The sequence below is a fragment of the Puma concolor genome, chromosome D2 (assembly GCF_028749965.1).
Source record: "Puma concolor isolate L17-30 chromosome D2, mPumCon1.1.hap2, whole genome shotgun sequence".
NCBI classification, from domain to species: Eukaryota; Metazoa; Chordata; class Mammalia; order Carnivora; family Felidae; genus Puma; species Puma concolor.
The window spans coordinates 53,500,981-53,522,350 of NC_141677.1; the positions used below are offsets into that span (position 1 = coordinate 53,500,981).

Here is a 21,370-nt window from a genome sequence, read left to right on the forward strand (position 1 = left end):
TAAGCAGGCTCCACACTCAGCAGAGCCTGATGGAGGGTTCAATCTCACAACCTTGGGATCATGACCTGAGCCAAAATCAAGAGTAAGACACTCAACCAACTAAGCCACCCAGGCATCCCTACCTTCTATGTTTTAATTCATGTTTGTCCGGGAGCTGTCTGACAGGATTTGGTTCAGCTTTAATCCCTAGTGCCTTATCTCTGATAGAGGCTAGTTTAATGTTTATAAAGTAAAATTACTTTTACATTGCTAGCTACATGCAGCTACATGCAAATGACCAATAAATGCCTAATCAATCATTTCAAAATGTAAATCATTAACACATTCAACAAATATTTACCATGTGCCTAAAATACCCCAGGCTGTCACAACCCCTGTGGACACTGCAGTGGAAAGGTCCTTGCCCTTGTGGGAGGATACACTCTAGTATGGAGAGACAAAACAAAATAAACCAGCTCATTTTGGAGAGTGACAAGTGTTATAAAGGCAACGTGGGATGAGGAGTATCAGGGAAGATCTGGGGAAAGAGTGCAACATCAAAGGCATATTGAAAGATGGTAAGTGACAAGATAAGAGGCAAGCAGGGATAGAATGGAAGAACTGGACATGGATGGAGTCAAAAGACCTAAGTTTCCACTCCTGCTCCATCACCTTACTAGTCAGGTAATCTTCTCTGAGTTTCAAGTGGGATGATAATTTCTAATTCACAAAAATGTGTCAGGATTAAGTAAAGGATTAAATAAGATAATTTCCATGAAAAGGGTGAGGCCAGTACTTGGCATTCAGGGTCCCCTGTATTTTTAAGCTGTATCTACTTGGAGAAGGAGACATCAAAAACAATACAACACCCAAGGGGCACCTGGGTGGCTCAGCAGGTTAAGCATCTAACTCCTAATTTCAGTTCAGGTCATGAACTCATGCTCAGAGCTGGGCATGGAGCCAATTTAAGATTATTCTCTTTCTCCCTCTCTCTCTACCCCTTCCTGTACACGTGTGCAAGCTCTCTCCTTCTCTCTCTCTCAAAAAAAACCTAAATATGTATATAATATATACATGTGTATATATAATATATATAATACAATACCAAAAAGCTGGAGTACATGGATTATGACTGTGAGTGAAGATCCCAAAAGAAACTCAACAAGGTAAATCTCATCCCTTTGATCTAAGAGTTCTGTAATAGATTTGTAGTTAACAAAAATACGACCTATGCTATCCTTCTTAACTACTTATCTGAACTCAGGATTCTATTGATCACAATTGCTTTCAATAACAATGTGGCCAAGAGGTGACTAGTCTACCCACAAAACCAAATGCAAACACATAAAAACAGATTCATATCCAAAAACTGTATCTCAGCCTTTCCCCCAATCTCATAAACATTACTGGTCTTCACTATTTTTAATCCACTGCATATCTCAGTTATATTTCTCTAGTCCAAAAGAGGAAAGGAAATTTTCCACAGCAGATTGCAAAAGAGAGGTGCTGGGCACATTTACTTCTTGTCCTTTTTAATTGCTGTGTACCTGAAACCTAAGAACTAGGTCTCCTGGACTTTGAGTAGGGGGTTAAACTGTCAGATCATGAAAATGTTTCCTCTGAAGTATTTTAAGCCCTAATCAGTTACCACACCCTACCATGTATTTAAGATAGACAGTCTTTTGGGGTGCCTGGGTGGCTTAGTGGGTTAAGCATCTGACTTCGGCTCAGGTCACAGTCTCACAGTTCATGAGTTTGAGCCCCGCGTCAGGCTCTGTGCTGACAGCTCAGAGCCTGCAGCCTGCTTCAGATTCTGTGTCCCCCTCTCTCTTTGCCCCTCCCCCATCTCTCTCTTTCTCTCTCTCAAAAATAAATAAACGTTTAAAAAATTAAAAAAAAAAAAAGATAGTCTTTGGCCCCTTACCTCTCTGCTTTCCAATCTCACATTCCTCAAATGAATGAATGACTGAATGAGCCTGCTGCAACCTACTGTGTCAACCTCTTAGACCAAAGAATTCTCTTCTTAATATGTCTAAGTGCTATTGTCAAAATTATTCTGACCCTCATTCTGGTCGGTTGTAGTATTAATAACAATTTGAGAAGGAAAAAAACAGATGACCATGACAGGATAAATTAACTCTAGAAGAATGAGTTGATTAACAGTGAGGAGGTAAAGAAAAATTTAACTTGTAAGATGCAAGCTAGTGTTCCCATGCATTGGCTCCCAAAACCTTTTATGTCAAAACAAGAACTCTGCTTGCTTTTTGACATACCAAACCTACAAAGAGAGTCATATCCCAGAAACTATTGGATGTCCTTAAACCTGGGAACACAAATGATATTTTCTATTTTTATAAATTGAAAATGTCCTTTGTGACATTATATACATTAACCTATTTCCATATCCTATGGACATATCCTACCACCTTGTAGAGAAATGGTATAAGGGGAAATCTGTCTCAAAAATGTTAAGTATACTATATTGTAGAAAAACAAAACTATAGCACCTCGTGTTTAAATGTTTATTCATTCATTTGGGGGGCCTGGGTGGCTCCGTCGTTTAAGAGTCTGACTTCAGCTTAGGTATGATCTTATGGCTTGTGAGTTCGAGCCCCATGTTGTGTTCTGTGCTGACAGCTCAGAGCTTGGAGTCTGCTTCAGATTCTGTCTCTGTCTCTCTCTGCCCCTCCTGTGCTTGTACTCTGTCTCTCTCTCTCAAAAATAAACATTAAAAATAATAGTAACAGGGGCACCTGGGTGGCTCAGTCGGTTAAGTGTCCAACTTCAGCTCAGGTCATGATCTCAAGACTTGTGGGTTCAAGTCCTGCATCAGGTTCTGTGCTGACAGCTCAGAGCCTGGAGCCTGCTTCTGATTCCGTGTCTCTCTCTCTCTTTGTTCCTCCCCCCTGCTCACGCTCTCTCTCTCAAAAATAAACATTTTTTAAAAATTAGAAAATAATAACAATAAATGTTTATTCATTCATTTAAGCAGTAGCTACTGTCAGGTGCTTGTGAACTTGCAGACACTGGTCCTTTGATGGCACTGACCATTTAGTTAGTTGCACTGAGTTACTAAAGAAAGGGAATTTTTTTTTTCCTCTTGTACTTGATCTTGACTTTGAAATAAGTTTGAATGCCTAACAAATGAAGATATTTGGCTGTACAACAGTTTTATGCATACAAAATCAGTACACAATGTTTCCTTCCCTCCACGTGTATTAATTCTATGATCACCTAAAAATGATATAAAGGCTGTTTGGTGCCCATTTCTGTTTTTCTCCTCTGAAGTATCCCAATAAGGATTCATATTATGTATTTATTATTTCTGAGAATCATATACTAAAGCTTCTGGGGAAAGAAAAGTAGGCTGGATTCCAAGATACTAATTTATTGTATTATTTTCATTCAGTAGTACCTTTCTATTTCACATTAAGTCAAAATGCAAAAGTAAAATGGTTTCATATTAAGAAATTTACATGCTCAGCATCTGTAAAGAACACTAAAGGATATGAAAACTAAATGTAATAGCACCAAAACATAACAGAACCCCCACAGAACAAGCCATTTACAAGGAATACGGACCAGCTGTAGGAAATCCCTTGTTAGGCTGGCTACTACAGCAAGCATGATGATCTCTCCAGGAAAGCCCCTTTGCAGTGGTGGTTATATTCCCCAACTCCCAAGATCCAAACTTGGGGCTGTATACTGAATTCTATCTCTGACAATCACATGGACTCCTACAGAGAGCCAGGCAAGGTCTTCGGGAAAGCGGTAATAAGGAGCTTCAAATTGGAGCCTTTATTGCTCCAAAACTACCAAAATCAACATTGCTGGCAGTTGGGAAATTACAAGTGTAGGCATTTCTCCCAACCCCAATTAAAATGTTCACAGAGCGAGAAAAAGTCTTATGCTTGCATTGGTGAGTCAGCCATAAGCAGAAGCAGGTAGTTACAAAAAGCACGTAGTTACAAAAAGCAGGTAGTTACAAAAAGCAGGTAGTTACTGCCTTTCTAGGTCAGGCAGTCACCATAATATACAAAGAGCCTTTCACTGCTCTTCCATCCCTGCCAGACACATCTTTCCAGCCCTTCTCCATTTCCAGATGCCATCAACTACTGTTTAACTCTGGACTACTGATTATCAACAATATTTCCTCTATTAAACTCTAACTGACTATAATTAGAGGTAGTTAGGCAGACATCTAAGAGCCATACCAGTATCTAATTTTCTGAAAACTTTGTACACATTCTCTGAAAGCAAACCCAGAAGATGGGTGCTCTCTCTCCATTTTTGCTGACTGGTAAAAAGAATCATTGGCTAAATGATGTGACCCAATCACCAATGACAGAGCTGTGGCTTCAACCAGTGTCTTTCTCATTCCAAGCTTCATGGGTTGTCCACTACTCTATGCTCCTCTCCATTTCTCTCCTCAATAAAATCCACACGACTTAAACTTTTCGTATCGTAAAAAACAAAGCCATAATCTTCTGACACTTGCAGATCAAAACACTACGAAACCCACCTGAGCAATGACAAGTTCCAAATGGACAAGCATTTCACCTTATATAGCCCTTGAAAAAAGCAAAATAGGCCAACCAATGGAGAAAGCTGTTTAAGCAGAAAATTGTATCTTATAGAGTATCTAAAAACATTACATTTCTGAAGGCATACTTTTGTATCAACTCACTGCAAGGTCATAAAAAGTTTAAAGCTAACTACTTTTCAACACTGAAAAGCAATTTTGAAGTATACTGTTTATATTATCAGATTAATGTTTTCAGTAGCATAGAAAACCTTCTAATATTTCCTAACCAACCTGTCTTTTAAATAGAATATAGATAATGTAGCTTTGTTGGCATTCACAGTAACCATGCCATAATAGGCTCTGAAACAGTTTGTGGGGTTGGGTGGACCTTAAGTGGTTTTGCATTAAAGCAGTATTTAAGAAACCATCAACCGAAGAGTCTCCAGTTTTAAATCTAGGTCATACTAACCTTAGTCAAAAGCAAGCATAAACTAGACAATTTATATTACTTCCTAAAAAGATGGCTTGTGAAATAAAAAGCATAGACTTGAAAAATATTAATGTTTCCTAAGAATTATAAATAAGCATATTTATTTTTAAAAATAATCTATATTCCCATTAATTCGCATAAGGAATTTTTCTTGTGTTATAGATAACCCACTAGCAAAATTAACACTATATTTAGTTAGACTTACGTCAAAAAACAAAAAGTCTTTCAATTTGGAGGGAAGAGGAGAGGAATAAAAACAGAGATGCAGAAAGAAAACAAAATATGATTTGAAATTTTCCCCCCAAAAATACAATATTCAAAAATACATAAATTAAGTAAATAAACAATAGAGGGAAATACTGACTACTGTTGCAAAAAAGTGATAGTAAATATATGACACCATATTTTTCTTCCTCCATTTCCATCAATACAAATTTTTTAAAAGCACTATTTCTAGGGTATATCATAAGGTCAAGTACAGATTCAGCCCAGTCTTCTGCCTCTACACTGCACTGTTAACTGATGTCCTGGAGCTATCATATCCAAGATATTAAGAGTGGAGACTGGCTCTGGAGGCAGACTGCCTGGGTTCAAATCCCACCTCTGAGAGTTATTGGCTGTGTGACTGTGAGCAAATGAAGTAAATGTACTAACTCTCAATTTCTCTGTCAAGTATAATGAGGATTATAACAGTCCTGAACCTCAAAGGAGTTCTAATGAGAAACTATACCTAAACTGTTTAGCACAGGGCCTGGCCTGTAAGTAAATGGTGGGTCACCATATTGTTACAGTAACCAGAGGGTACCTTTAGACAGAAAAAAAGACCAAACGATGTTGTATAGAAGTTTACAGTTATTCAGATTGCTCTGTATGAGAAATCAGTAATCCATACTATGAAAAGATCATGCAGAACTCCTGGTCACCGTTACAATAACAGTAACTGTAGCCCAACATTTATGTGATACTTTACTATGAGCCAAGCACTGTGCTAATGCAGTTGCTCTTTTGAACTCATATGAAGCAAGGAATTATTATTCCCATTTTATAGATAAAGGTATTGAGGGTCAAAATGTCTGCATAATTTGCTCAAGATTACAAGGCAAGTGACTGGCAGGGTTAAGATTTTGAAATCTAGGCAATCTGCCTCCAAAGCCTACCTCTGACACAAACTACCCACCCAAACTTGGGCAAGGAATTTCACATACTGGGATTTCAATTTCCTCCTCTGGAAAATAAACAGAATGGTAGAATAGGTATTCTTAAAAGTCCCTTCTAAACTTCTCTGGACAAAAATCCACATTCACTACATATAGAAAACATCTCTGCTTTAGTCCTTTTACAGACCCAAGCTTCTCTGTCTCATATAAATACAGAATGATGCATATTTAGAATTCCCCCAGTGGAGTGCCTCACTGTTCCTGAGCCAGTTAGCGGAAAGTACATGATGCCAAGAGGCATCAGCCAGACAGAGAGCCTCACTAGATAGTTCCATAACTAAGTCCCTTTAAATGGAGCCCAAAGCGAACCTGACTTAAAATTAATTCTACCTGACAGCACTAATGCTACAGGGAAGTTAAGGACACACATCAACAAAATTAGCCAAACCTTTAGACTAGAGCTATGTCACTATACCGCTCAGGACCTCAGTTTCCTTATTTACAGAAATGAAATGGCTTTTAGATACAAGTAAACCCAAAGGAAGAAGCCACCCCAACTCAGGGAAACCAATCGACTTTGTTAGAATTGAGGGAAGGGGGTAAGGAACATCTAGTTTGGAAAACCACATTCAAATACAGTTATTGCTTTTATAATATAAACCACAGAAGAAAGCTCCGGGGGAAAAAAAAAAAATCTATTGTGTTGATTGGCAAAAGAGGGTGAAGCAGCACTGAGGGGATATGGATTTCAAAAATACCTATTAAGATACATTACAGTAGATCACTGTTGCAAGCCCCTTTTAGCTGAGAGTCTGTAAAATAAAGTCTCTAGGACTACTTAAGATATTTTCTCCCTTGGGGCGCCTGGGTGGCTCAGTCGGCTGGGCATTCGACTTCGGCCCGGGTCATGATCTCACGGTTCATGGGTTTGAGCCCCATCAGGTTCTGTACTGACAGCTCAGAGCCTAGAGCCTGCTTTGAATTATGTGTCTCCCTCTCTCTCTGCCCCTTCCCTACTCACTCTCTGTCTCTCAAAAATGAACACTGAAAAAAAATTTTTTTAAAAAGATATTTTCTCCCTTTCACAGGAAAATGATTTAAATAAATGCACAGACATATAAAATTCTAAACACAAAACTCAAGGTGTTTTTAGTTTTTTAAACATATGTGATATACTTAACTCAAGTCTTGTAATATTCCAACCCAAAACCAAAGAACAACCAGGTTACTCCTAATTTGGTTCTACTATTGCTTCAAAATACTGAAGCTCCATTTTAAGTAAGACAAAGAAGTGAGACATAAAGTCAAATCTTTTGGCCGTCTTTGCCTACTCAACAGCACCACTACGGATGAAAAGACAAACCAAAGTCAAACCAGTCTGTCTGGCTCTCATTAGCATAGCCTGTAAACGACTGGCAATCCATACACTACTTGTCATGAGTAGTGTCATGAGTTTGAGGGAAATTTTATGGATTTAATCTCTCCCCAGTCCTCATTTCCAGAGACAATTATCAAAAGCTAGTTGTATTCTATTCAACTCTTAGAAAAAGATAAATGATGTCTACACCATCAGTTCTCACCCCTAAACGTTCCTATCATATTTCAGGTTAACTTCTAAGACTGGACTTGGATAGGGAGTGACAGAGGAACTGTTAGAAAAAGGGCTCTCCTACCAAATGCAGCCTCCCTGTTCTATCCCCTCACCGCAAAAATAAGCACATAGAGAAATTCCAGAAAGCAGATTCCTCCTTTTCTTTACCAAACTAATCCCATCTCGCAGTGTCTCATTTTATTAAAACAAACTTTAGAACAATGGAAAGAAATACACCTTAATATCAAAATCCTCCATGCCTAAAGGACCCCGGTGAAAATTTGTCAAGATCCTCTCTCATGAAAAACTCTCATACACACAACTTTCATGAACCCCCTTGAACTGTCAAGGTTAAAAATCCTTGCTCTGGCCTAGAGAATCATGTGCTTCTCAATAACCCTATCTCCTCCTTCATGGATGGGAGCCACCCCAAACATCACATCTGAAACGTAAAGAACAAAATGAAGGCTCCAATTGCACCTGATGCTTTCTACCTCTGTCAAATGTCAGTTCTGCCATTTTTCAGCAATGCTCAAAGGATTTCTTTCATTTCCTTGACCACCCAAATTGGGTCTTGTCCAAAGCCCTCCTCTCTCCTTCCTTTCTTCTTTTCTGTAACTGAGCCTAGAAGCTTATAGCCAAATCAATTTGTAAGTGAAGGATAAATGTTTGCCTGAGAACAAAAGCTCCCAGTGAACACTCACCCTCACCACCCCTTTTCCAACTCAAGATGTTCAGGACACTGCCAACTAACTGATGTGGTCGTGGGCTGGATTAGAAAACAAGAACAGAATAAGGACACTCCATTCAACCTTTTTGTCTGGGGCATTTCCTGGGTTTTTCACTGGTATTTAACACCAAGACACAAGGCTCATTTTTCATTAAAGTTGCAAGACTTTCACTCTGCCCAGTTTCAAATGGTGTAATTGATCTGCATTGTCTTCTTAAATAACCCAACTGAAGGACACTGCAGCTTTAAATATTTCAGTGCTAGCTAGCAAATAGACTCCATTGCAATATGGCTCTGAAGGTCGCGTCCTATTGTCTCTTTGCTCTAGAAAAACAATGTCTAAGTCTTTCTTCTAGGTAACATCGGAAGAGTTACCCCTAGAATTTCCATTCTCCCCAACTGGGTCCCTGGAGGAGTTCACGAGTTTATTGGAATCTCACACTCATAATTTTCCCGGCAGGGGCAATATGCTGATTGCTATTAATGATGCCAGCACCTTAGCGAGACATAAACACATGTGTTCACATTAGTTTAATTGAGCATATGCAACTGTCTGAAATAGCACCACTCAAGGGCTGTTAACCTCTTTAAGAGTAGGCCCAGGGTAGTTTAGGAGTGGATGGCTTTCAGGCGGCACTCTGAACCCAGGTTGCATAACCTGAAATGTGTAGCTACTTAAAATGACAGGAATCTCAGTCTACTCATCCTGGGACCATGCCAGCACCTTGCACCTTTACTTGTAAAATAAGGTCAAAATAAGAGGCACACGCACAGTGAAGGAAAAAATAAACCAAAAGAAAAAGGCCCTTTTCTATCTTATCAGGGCGCTTAAATAGGATTCCTCAAGCAGTCACAATGTTCCCCCACCCTTGTCCCCGGAACTAGAACAGCCCCGGTGAAATGGAGGCTTTGGAAGGGGAGAAGGGATGGACATCGATGCCTTCTTTTAAAGAACAAAAATCAGTGGACGATTAAATGGCAGGGAAGAAGGGGCAAAGAAGCGGGGTAGAAGGTGTGTGCAGGTGCAATGGAGCATTACCTGAAATGGCAACAGATTGTTACCATTATCCGTCCGGAAAGCGTTATCCTCCATCCAGGACTTGGAGGTGAGCGGGGCCGCGCGGGGGAACTTGGGCGGCGCGATCACATTGCTGGAGAAGGGCTTTTTGAGCGGCGAGATGGGGTTGAGCGGTGAGGGCACCCCGACACCCACGCCCACGCCCACGCCGACCGCCCGGCGAGGGTCCCGGCCAGCCGGCAGGCCGCCCCACGGGTTGGATGGCGCGCTCCAGGCGGCGTTCACACTCTGGTGCGTGTTCCAGCTGGACGAGGCGGACGAAGCGGCGGCTGCGGCCGCGGCGGCTACTGCAGCCGAGGACGAGGACGGCTTGCTGGTCATGATGGGCTGGTGGCCGTACGCCGCGGCAGCACTCCTCTGCGTGTAGGGCGCCTGGCTGGGGCTGGCGGGCGAGCGGCGCTGCTGCGGGGGTTGTGCCTGCGGGGGCTGCGCGGGTTGCGCGGGCTGCGGCGCCGGCGGCGGCGGCTGCTGGTGGTGCTGGGTCTGCGCCAGGCCGATCTGCGGAGAGAAAGTGCCTCCGAAGACTGGGTTGACGTGGTGCGGGAAGTTCTGGAAGAGCATGGTCCCGTTGACTGGGGTGATCCCCTGGAAGAAGCTGTCCTCCACCGCGTTCGTGGTGCCCGTGGACCAGGTGCTGCCGAAGGACGGCGACAGCGACGCGCCCGGCGCCGCGGGCTCCTGCGGCGGCGGCGGCGGCTGCTGAGGGGGCTGGTGGAAACTCAAGCCCGGCAGGAGCGGCGATTCCATCTGCATCTTGTCAGGACCGTTGGGGGCCGGCGGGGCCGCGGCGGGACTGAGGGCCGGCACTGCGCTACTGTCCTCCGGCTTGGGGGTCTCTGAGGAGAGGGGCGTGGACGGGGCTTCGGCTGCGCTGGGTTCGGGCTGGGGCTGCTGCTGCTGCTGCTGCCGCTGCTGCTGGGGCTGGGGCTGGGTTTTGCTTTTGTCCATCAGTAAATCATCCTGCATGGTTTGCGCAGCTGAAACGGGAAAAAAGAGAGACGCGTTATTGTTAATGTGATCGTTAATGCCCCTCGCTAAAGCGGGCGGGTGTTTTACTTGCGAAAATCCAGTGCCACCGCTACTAGCCAATTGCAATGCAAATCCATAATCTCCCATTTAGAAGAACAGGTCGGGCTGGGAATGGGGGCGGGGAGGGGGGGGCTCGTGCAAGGTCTCTAAAAATACTGTGAGAGCGTCTTCACCCTTTCTGATGTCTTGGTTCCTTTTCTGTATTAGTGAGAGATGTGCTTATAAGACAGAAAGACAGCAATTTCGCCACGTCTCTTTTCCCTTCACCGGAACTCAGAGCGTTCACCCTGCAATGAGAAACTGATTCTGGTTCCTGTTTTTTCCCAAGCACCACCCTCCCCCAGTTATTTGCATACGTCAATAAATACTGCTGCGTCCTTCAGCAAGGTTAAAAAGACACCGCACACGACCCTTTCTTCCCCCTTCCCTGCTCCGCACTTTAAAGAAACAGCAGTCTTATCCCTCTTGATTAGCAAACTGCCTTCTTGCGTTGATAATTGTTTGATTTAGCAGCAGCGAACCGCGAGGGAGGAAATCCTTGGCATTTGTTAGGAGGAGGATTCAGCTGCACAATCATTCTCTGGCCTCCCAGTAGCTGCAGCTACTCCATTTTGTTAGGAGACATTAAAAAAACCACCGTTTTAAAAGAGGTAAAAAAAAAAAAAAAAATCTACTGAAACGTTTGTGTTTGCTTCGTGTTACTCCAAGGATTGGAGTTTTTCTGCTTATTCTCCAATCTTCTTCTCTCCAATTCTGTCACACAAGAAATTTCTTGGCTTCTCAGTGGTTCAGGTCTCAACAGGAGCCTGAGAATTTCTGTGCAGAGTGGAGAAATGTTCTGGTTGGGTTTGAGGTCAGAGAGAGAGAGAGAGAGAGACAGACTGACAGTGAGATGGGGTAGGGGCGGAGCTTTAAAAAAAATCCCCCTGAGATTTAAGTAGAAAGTCAAGATACTTATGAGGTTGCCAGATTTTCATTTTTGAATCCTCCTGATGCTGCCTTGGTCACAAGACTTTGGCAAATTTAGAATCCATTCTCTTATCACTGGTATTAGCAATGAAAGATTATGGTTTGAAGACCCTGAATTATGCTAGCAAAAGCGTTAAAAATAGCATAGTACAAAGTCCCAAATTCTCATACGTTGTAATTATAGTGCATTGCCATCACTGCTTCATTTAGCCATATAAGGAGTGTATGGTATTTTCCATCTCTCATAGAAGGGCTATATTCACCTCTGCCATACAGCCTGTTTTCCCATTCAAGGATGAAAATAGTAATCACTCAAAATCAGGAGATTTCCATACACATAGTTATCACTGAGTTAGTTTGTCCTTTAGAACATATTAAGTGTTTTAAATATATGAATATTAAGTGCTGAGACTCTGAAAACTAATATTTTGAGATGTTAAAGAAGCAAATGACCAAACATACAATTATTTTTAGATGATGATTCAGTATAATTGCAACAAAGTTATTAATATATATATAATGCAGTTACTTAATTAACTCGGATACTTGGGAAGCATCTTTCTCAGAACACTTGTGAAAGGACATTCAGATATATACAGAAGCTCTGTCTTTGGACATCCTCATGATAAATGTTATAAAATAAATGTATTGGAAAATGGAGATGCCACCACTGTTAGCCATTAAGCAAAATATTCACATCAAGAAATGGAATTAAAAGTTCTATTTTATTAAAAAACTATCTTTAAAATGGTTACTCATTCATTTTAAAGTTTCATACACAGAGAAAAAATAGTGGGCTGAACGAAATGCTTCATAGCCACCTTACTCTCTACTCTTTCCTCCCCTTCAACCCCCCCCCCATAAAAACCCAGCCCAATATACCTCACAAATTGTCAGCTACTACCAATAAAACCTACCTAAGATTGATTTTATGTTTCTCAGGTCCCTTGGTCTAAAACAATGGCTTTGATCTGTATTGTAAAATATCACACAAAGAGGCAAGCAAAGCTTGGATTCACAACAGCACAAAGTTCTACCGCTGCCAAAGAAAATGGACATAGAAAGACATTTTCAGACTTGGTTTAAGCAGTGCTGCAGTAAACCATTATAATCTGGGGTCTGAGTTGCTTCCAGTGGGCTAGAATCGTCTTTACAATAGCCATATCATCATGGCTGAAATATGCATTTGATTATAATTTTAATATTCAGCTTTCCTGATGCTTGTATTGATGCTTTCTGTAATGCCTTCAGTTTAAACTACATGCTCTTGATAGAAAAATTAATGCTGTACTATATAGCAAAAAAGCTTAAAAAGTAAGCTGGACTCAGAATATTTTATAATATGCAATTAATATATTTATTGAATTAAAAATTTTTTTATCATACCACATACCAGGAACACCCATTTCTCGTCGCAACACTCCTTAAAGATATAAATTTCACTTTCTGCATAAATTCATTCTGTCAAGGTCAAGACCCATCTTTAATAAATAAGACGCTTTTAAACAAAAGGAAAGCAATAGATTAAGATAACATTTACAAAGTTAACATACAGTGTTTCTCCGCAACTGCTCGTATAGTTTGTTTGGGTGTGTTTCTTTTTTTCTTTTTTCTTATTTACAGCAAAGTCCGAGAAATAGATACCTCCTTCCCCTCCCCCCACCACACACACAATAGATCTTCCTTCACATGCAATCACCCAATCTCAAGTAACAAATTCTTAGTAGCAGTTACCTTTGAGTGTCCAGTTTTTAAGGATCGATAAAATTAAAAAGTGTACAGTATTTATTTTCTTCTTTCAGGTTGATTATGTGACCGCTCTGGCAAAAGCACTTTGACAACTGTAAGAGGAGAGGGCATGCGCGCACAGGGAACTGTGGGGGCTGAAGTCCTTCACTAGGTACTCTGCCTGACTTAAGCACGTTCCGCCAAGGAAAGGAGGAAGCCTCGAAAATACTGATTCCAAGGGGAAGAGGTTGTGCTCGGATTACGTTATATTTTCCTACCAATCTGAATCACAAATTGTTGAAATGAAAAGGGAGAAAAATAAATTGGTTTGTCAACTTGATTTAGGAAGCCAGGTTAAAAGAGAAACTGAATTGAAGGACTCAAAATAAATGAACCCATCAGAGCTACCTTAAATGGTATTAGCATGGTGATGACTGGGTAGCCAGCAATAGGAACCCTATCCGAAGAAAAGAGATTGGGATGGAGAGGGCAAGGGAAGGGGAGACTACTAGGAAAAGATAAATGCTTAAAATCTGACCATCCTTAAAAAGAAACATTTTAATATTATAGAATGAAAAATACCTTTATAAATGTGATATTAACCATGGAGATCAGGTAAAAATAGGTTTCAGTCACAAATTTTTGACATCCACCAAGATTTCTTTGTATTTGAGTTTTCAATGAAGGCATAAATCACTTACGGTTCTACTTGACATGCTCTGAATCAACTCACCTCGTTATTTTACTTGTCAAAATGAAAGTTTACTTTGCATTATTCATACAATGATCAATCAAATAAAATTCAACTCTTTTAAGCTAAGACAATATTTGGTGAAATTTTAAAAAATAATTTGAAATTTAGTGTTTCATTGCATAGGGCAGTGACTTCTTTATTCAAAACAAAAAGTAAATACAGTTTCTGTTTTTCAAATCAAGATTTTTTTTGGGGGGGTATATTTTTTCTATCTTAGCCTTATGACTCCAAGGCTGGAATCTCACAGCATATTAACATCAACTCTTATTATCCATAGCTTCTGAGAGCAATAGTTCAACTACCAGTTTGCTCACGTAGGCAGAAGATATTATTTCTTTGGGATTTGGTTCAATGCCATTCACCCAAGGGGTTCAGAGTAAATGTCAGTTGATGACTATACTGATTGAACTTGGAACTAAAAATATTAAGCATCATTTCAAACTGTCTTAATTCTCTATTTCCTTTCTTCACCAATTAGAATTATAGTATTACCAGAGACTACCAATTTGTAGCATTAGTGGTCTTTGTTTCTAGTTATTTCTAAGGAAAAAAAACAAAACAATTTAAGAGGAAAAAAATTACTGTGAATCAACCCGTGAAAAGTCTTTTTAAAAGAACTAAATGGCCTTCTTATTCCTACCGTGAACTTATTTTATATTCCCCATTTTTTCTATTCCTCTACTCTCCTAAAGAAAGCCTTACTTCTGCCAACATGCTGTACTTATCATTTGCATTCCAGAGTCTGTCAAGATCACTCAAGGTTAATCTTATTCCTGAAGACTTCCCTAACCTACCAAACTTCTATGTTTTCAAGTACTTCAATTAAGTAAAAGAAAGTTCCCTCATAAAATCGTTATGAAGACTTATTTAAAAAAAAATAGACTTTAAAATTATTAATGTCAAGATTTTATAGGTAGTAATTATTTTTTTCAAGTTTATTTATTTAGAGAGAGTGCAAGTGGGGGAGGGGAGAGAGAGAGAGGGAGAGAGAGAGGGGGAGAGAGAGAGAGAGAGAGAGAGAGAGAGAGAGAAAGAGAATTCCAAGCAGGCTCCACACTGCCAGAGCAGAGCCCAATGGTGGACTCAAACCCACAAACCATGAGATTATGACCTGAGCCAAAGTTGAATGCTTAACCAACTGAGCCACTCAGGTGCCCCTATTGGTAGAAATTCTTAAGTTATTCAGGTGTGCTTGAAAGTGGTTTACTTGGGCATTTATTAATCCACCTGACCACAAGTGAAGGTCTAATAATAATTCACACAATAAAGAAAAATAAACTTTGGCCCCTGACCCTCGATAAATGGCAATCAGTAATTAGCACTGCCCACACTTAATGTAATTGTATTATATTTGAAAATGAAGTAATTCCTGCTCTTCCTTTCCTAAAATAAGCATTCAAATCTAAAAAGAAAATAACTCAAACAAAAATGCCAAGGTGTAAATAAATATCAAACAAATAATAAATTATAGAAGGAGCCCCAACAAGAAAAAAGACATTCCCTACTGAAATCCTGTGTTTTATTTAACCAGAAAGAAAGCACTGTCTAAAATTTTGTCTTCAGATCACAGTGCTTAACCATTTATCGCTTTAAATGGTCATGGAAGGCTGTCAAAATAGAGATTGCAGAGTTAACTCATTGAGATATACATGGATCAAATACATCTTTCTAAGCTTTCTTCCATTCCTACACTACTCACATCTGTACTCAATGTAGTACATGTGAGTCCCAGGTAATTGGTGGTTGCTCCAAAGACGTTTGCAGAATGAATGGATGAATAAATAAATGAACGGATGGATGGATGGATGGATGGATGAAATATAGTTTTTGCTTATCTAAAACAACCAAGATTTGAGTAAGTATCAAATTATTCTCCATTTAGAACAGCAATTACTTTTTCATCATGAGGAGTATGCAGATCATTTGATTATCATCATGAAATAACATTCATTCAGCTCTAAGTGAACAGAAAACTTTGTTCCCATCTAAAAGTTTACAGTCTAATAAAGACACACACCTCACCTCTCCACAGAAACTGCTTCATTAAGTTCTCAATAGTACTCAGAGCTAAATCCAGTGGATGTTTTGTCAGTCGTTATCTTGCTTGATCTTGCAGTAACACTGACATAACTGACCGTAATTACTGGATATACCTTCCCTTTGCTTCCTTCATGCCGTCCTTGGTTTTCTCACATGTAGGGTTATGTGCCCTCTAGCATATCGGTGCTCTCTCTCACTAGCTCTCAATCTTCTTTGCTAACTGACTTTAAATACTGAGTTTCTCAGGGTCTAGGCCATTTTTTTTCTTTTTAAATTATTTTAATGTTTAGAGACAGAGTGCCAGTTGGTGAGGGGCAGAGAGAGAGAGAGAGAGAGAGAGAGGGACACACAGAATATGAAACAGGCTCCAGGCTCTGAGCTGTCAGCACTGAGCTCAACCCAGGGCTCGAACCCATGAACCGTGTAATGATGACCTGAGCCAAAGTAGGACGCTTAACCAATGGAGTCACCCAGGCGCCCCTACCCTAGGCCAGCTTTTTTTAAATATTTTAAATTTTTTATTTATTTTTGAGAGAGACAGAGTGCGAGCAGGGGAGGGGCAGAGAGAGAGGGAGACCCAGAATCTGAAGCAGGCTCCAGGCTCTGAGCTGTCAGCACAGAGCCCGATGCGGGGCTCAAACTCAGGAACTGCGAGATCATGACCTGAGCCGAAGTCGGACGCTCAACCAACTGAGCCAGCCAGGCACCCCCCAGGCCATTTTTTCATCTCACTCTGTGAGTGGCTTTCCCAACTATAAGAAAAGAACCAGGCTTATCCTATTAACAGCTATATTCCCAACATCTATCACTGTGCCTAGCACATAGTAAATAGATACTCAGTAAATATTTGTTAGATTGGGATGACTGGGTGGTTCATTCCGTTAAGCATCCAACTTTGGCTCAAGTCATGATCTTGCAGTTCATGAATTCAAGCCCCACATCAGGCTCTGTCAGCCCTGCTGACAGCTCAAAGTCTGGAGCCTGCTTCAGATTCTGTGTGTGTGTGTGTGTGTGTGTGTGTGTGTGTGTGTGTGTGTGTGTGTGTGTGTGTGTCTGCCCCTCCCCTGCTCACTCTCGGTCTCTCTCTCAAAAATAAATAAAAACATTAAAATTTTTAAAAAATATTTGTTGGATTAAAGTTACATTTATGTGCAAAGGGCCAAGAATGCCAAAACAATCTAGATGGCAAAAATAATATACCTAGAGGACTTACACTACTAGATATCAAGACTTATTATAAAGCTATAGTAATTAGGCTAGGGTTATTGGCAAAAGGATAAGCAAAAGACACACGGAATAAAATAAAAGGTCCAGAAACAGATCCACATATGTATGGTCACCAGATTTATGAAAACAGTAACACTGCAGTTTGAAAGGATGTTTTTTTTCAATAAAGGATATTGGAGTCAACTGAATATCCATATGGAAAAAAAAAAAAAAAAGACTTTCACCCTTGCCACACCATACACAAAAATCATTTCCAGATGGATTGTAGGCCTAAACGTAAAAGGTAAACAATAAAGCGTTTAAAAGAACATAAGAGAATATTTTCACGAGGTTGGAGTAGGCAACAATTTTAACAGGTCACAAAACCAATAACCATAAAGGAAAAATTTAATAAACTAAACAAATTAAATTAAGAACATCTGTTTACCAAGGACAGAATTAGAGTGAAAACTCTTGGAAGGAAAGAAATATATGCAATATGTATATTTTTCAACAAAAGACTTAGAATATATAAAGGACCCTTACAAATTAATAGTAAACATCTCAAAGAAAAAGACAAGCGACTTCAACAAAAGACATTCAATGTTCAAAGAAAGTATATGAAAAAAGTACATGATTACCCCACTAATCATCAAAGAAATACAAAATAAAACCAGAAATGCTAAAATTGGAAAAGGCAGATAATGCCATACCTTAGCACAGATGTGGGAGCAACTCAAACACTGCTGGCAGAAGTATAATTTAGTATAGCTATACAACCACATTGCAAAACTATTTAGCAGGATCTACTAAAGCAAACATTCACATACCTTAAAACCTAGCAATTCTGCCTCTGGATATATATAGCCATCAGAAATGCAAACATATGTTCACCAAAAGCCATGTTCAAAGCAGCATCAATCAGAAATAACCCATACCTGGAGACAACCCAAATATCCATCCACAATCAAATGGATAAGTGAATTTGTGATAGATTCATATAATGGAATATCATAAGGCAAAGATAATGAATAGACTCTAATTCCATAGAACACAGATGAACTGCATGCATACAATCCTGAGTGAAAGAAGCCTAACAGGGCAAAGTACATACCATATGATTTGATTTATATAAAGTTCTAAAAAAAACTAATTTATGGGGGCACCTGGGTGGCTCAGTTGGTTGAGTGTCTGACTTTGGTTCAGGTCATGATCTCATGACTCATATGAGTTCCAGCCCCACATCACATCAGGCTCTGTGCTGACACCTCAGAGCCTGGAGCCTGCTTCAGATTCTGAGTCTCAGTCTCTCTCTGCCCCTCCCCAACTTGCACCGGCGCTCTCTCTCAAAAATAAATAAACGTTAAAAAAATTTTTTTAATAAATAAATAAAAAGAATTTTAAAAACTAATTTATGGATTAGAAGTCACCACAGTAGTTACCTCTGTAGAGAAATAATGATTGGTAGAAGACATAAAAAGGACTGCAGAGATGCTGGTGATATACCGTTTTCTTGAGCTGGATGCTATTACACAGGTGTATTTATTTTGAAAATTTAGAAAACCGGACATTTATAATATATGCACTTTTCTGTATTTTTGTTATATTTCCATTAAATTTCTTTTTTTTTTTAATTTTTTTTTTTAACGTTTATTTATTTTTGAGACAGAGAGAGACAGAGCATGAACGGGGGAGGGGCAGAGAGAGAGGGAGACACAGAATCAGAAGCAGGCTCCAGGCTCTGAGCCATCAGCCCAGAGCCCGACGCAGGGCTCGAACTCACGGACCGCGAGATCGTGACCTGAGCTGAAGTCGGACGCTTAACCAACTGCGCCACCCAGGCGCCCCCCATTAAATTTCTAAAATTTACATATATACTTGTAAAGATTGACTATCTTCTCTAAGTTAAAGAGAAAAAAATAGCACAATATGGCCAAATAAAAAGAGGAGCCTTAAGTCTAGGTCATGGAGCTAGAGAAATAAATGGGGGACTCCCTACATGCCAGGACTGTCCCTATGGGTGCTACATGCAAAAATGAAAAAATCCAAAGTCCCTTGACTTCAAATACCTCGCAACCTAAGGAGGGAAAAGTAATTTTGGTCAACTATGGTAAATTAGATATCCTCTAGGTAACCTAGAAAGATTTTAAGATTGTTAAAGCCCAAGGCAAGTTATAAGCAGGAAATTCCACATCCTCTGAGTGAGGATCTATTAAGCAATTCTAGCTCAGACTAAGTTTGAGAACATAACAAGAGAAAAGGGAGCAAAAAGGGAGCCTGGTGAGCCAGATGTGGTTTGGTGGGCAATCTGGAGAGCACCTGGAGTTCTTTATGTTTCTTGCCTCTCCATTAGCTTTTGGTTCATGCATTCATCAACAATTTTATGAAAGGCCTCCTAGCTACAAAGTAGCAATTCCAGAACTTCATCTGCTTTTTTTTATTGATCTTGTAAGAGAAAACTGAGGCCATTAGACAGTAATGCCCTCAATTTCTCAGCTGCCTAGCACCAAGACCCTCCCCCCACCCCCTTCACAAACTTATCTGTAGTCCCCTCCATACTTCCTTTCCTTCTATTTCAGAGGAAGCTGAGTTCCCCTACAGGTCCACAATTAATCACTCCACATGTAGTCTAGAGCTTATTCCTTCTAGTTTCCTTGAGACCTAGTTCATTAGTTTATTATGCCCAACATTCTCCATCCCATTCACGACAGGGTGTTTGAAAGAAGCCCCTATATCCCAGCTATGCTTTCATTTCCAGTTGATTCCCAAACTTAACTGCATGTGGCTTCTGCCCCTACCATCCTGCTAAAAAGTGCTCATGCTACTGATCTTACTAAACTTACCAATGACCAATTGACACTTCTCAATTCTTACTTTATTTGGCATTCATCCTTCATAAAACACTTATAAGCCGAATTCTACGATGGCCTTTCAAGATTCCAGGCCAGAAGGACAACAGGAACCTTAGTCCTGTAACTGCAATTCTGCCAACAAGAATGAGCTTGAAAGCAGATTTGACAACCTAAACAGAGGACCCAGTCATGCTGCATCAGATTTCTGATCCCTAGAACCGTAAGTCATAAATAAGTTTGTGTTAAGACATTAAGCTTGAGGTAATTTGTTACACAGCAGTAGCAAACTAACTCCAGACTGTTCTGTTTTCTTTGAAGACACTGCTTTCCTGGTTCTTCGGTTCTTAAGTTTCTTCTGTCTCTTCGATACTAGACAGATCTTCCCTCAGGGTTCTCCTAATTCTACACTCTCCCTGGACAATGTTATATTCATGAACTGGGAAACAGGAGTTCACTGCTATCCAGGTTTTCAGATCAAATCTTTTTGCTAAGCTCCAAACAACTATTTAACAACTTCTCTATCTCAGGATCCTGCAGCACCTCTTCTCACACGCGCCTTTGCCTTTATTCCTGGTTTACTTATCTTTCTCCTACTTAATGGGACCACCAACCATCTAGTCACTGAAGGTAGTAATTTGGACATGGTTTTGTCTTTTCTCTTCTCACCCACTGAGGGACAAGTCCAATTGGTCACTAAAACCTATTACTTTGGCCTCCTAAATTTCTGCCTGACATCCCCTCCTCTTTTTTCACAGCCAGTTTAACACTACATCTGAACTATGGCAGTATTACCCTAATGTCTCTCATCTAGTACCCTTTCAAATGTGGCCTCCACACTAAAGCCCAAGTAATCACTCAAATACAATTTTATTATGGTATGCCCCTTCCTAAAATTCTTTACTTTCCCCCTGCCAAGAGGATAAAATACAAACTTAACTCTTCTACTCTTCTTCCCAGCCATACCTAACTACTACAGGTCCCTGCACGGACCAAGCTCTTCTACCATAATGCCTCTGCACATATTCCTTCTGCCTGAAATACCTTTCTACCTCTTGATAACCAACTCTTACTCACCCAAAAGAACCCAGTTCAAACCTCTTTGAGGCTTTCCCTTGCCATGTGAGAATTGCCCATTCCCTCCTTTATATCCCTCCATAATACAAACATACCTCTATTAAAATATTCTTCATGCTTTAGTATAATTATTTATTTGTACATCTATCCTTCCTAGAAAAGATTCAA

General features: G+C 40.1%; 1 protein-coding gene across 12 annotated transcripts in view; it reads right to left on the minus strand.

Moving 5' to 3' along the window:
* CPEB3 (cytoplasmic polyadenylation element binding protein 3) overlaps positions 1–21,370 on the minus strand; it is a 196,391-nt gene that overhangs the window by 151,693 nt on the left and 23,328 nt on the right. For 8 of the 12 annotated variants that reach the window (XM_086680373.1, XM_086680372.1, XM_086680367.1 and 5 more), the window contains one exon: positions 9,512–10,527. In XM_086680373.1, the coding sequence (XP_086536499.1) occupies positions 9,512–10,516 (1,005 nt within the window). In that variant the 5' untranslated portion in view covers positions 10,517–10,527. Of the gene's footprint in view, positions 1–9,511; positions 10,682–10,752; positions 10,867–13,282; positions 13,482–21,370 lie in introns of those variants that run through there. The other 4 variants (XM_086680369.1, XM_086680370.1, XM_086680371.1 and 1 more) reach the window with 4 other exon arrangements.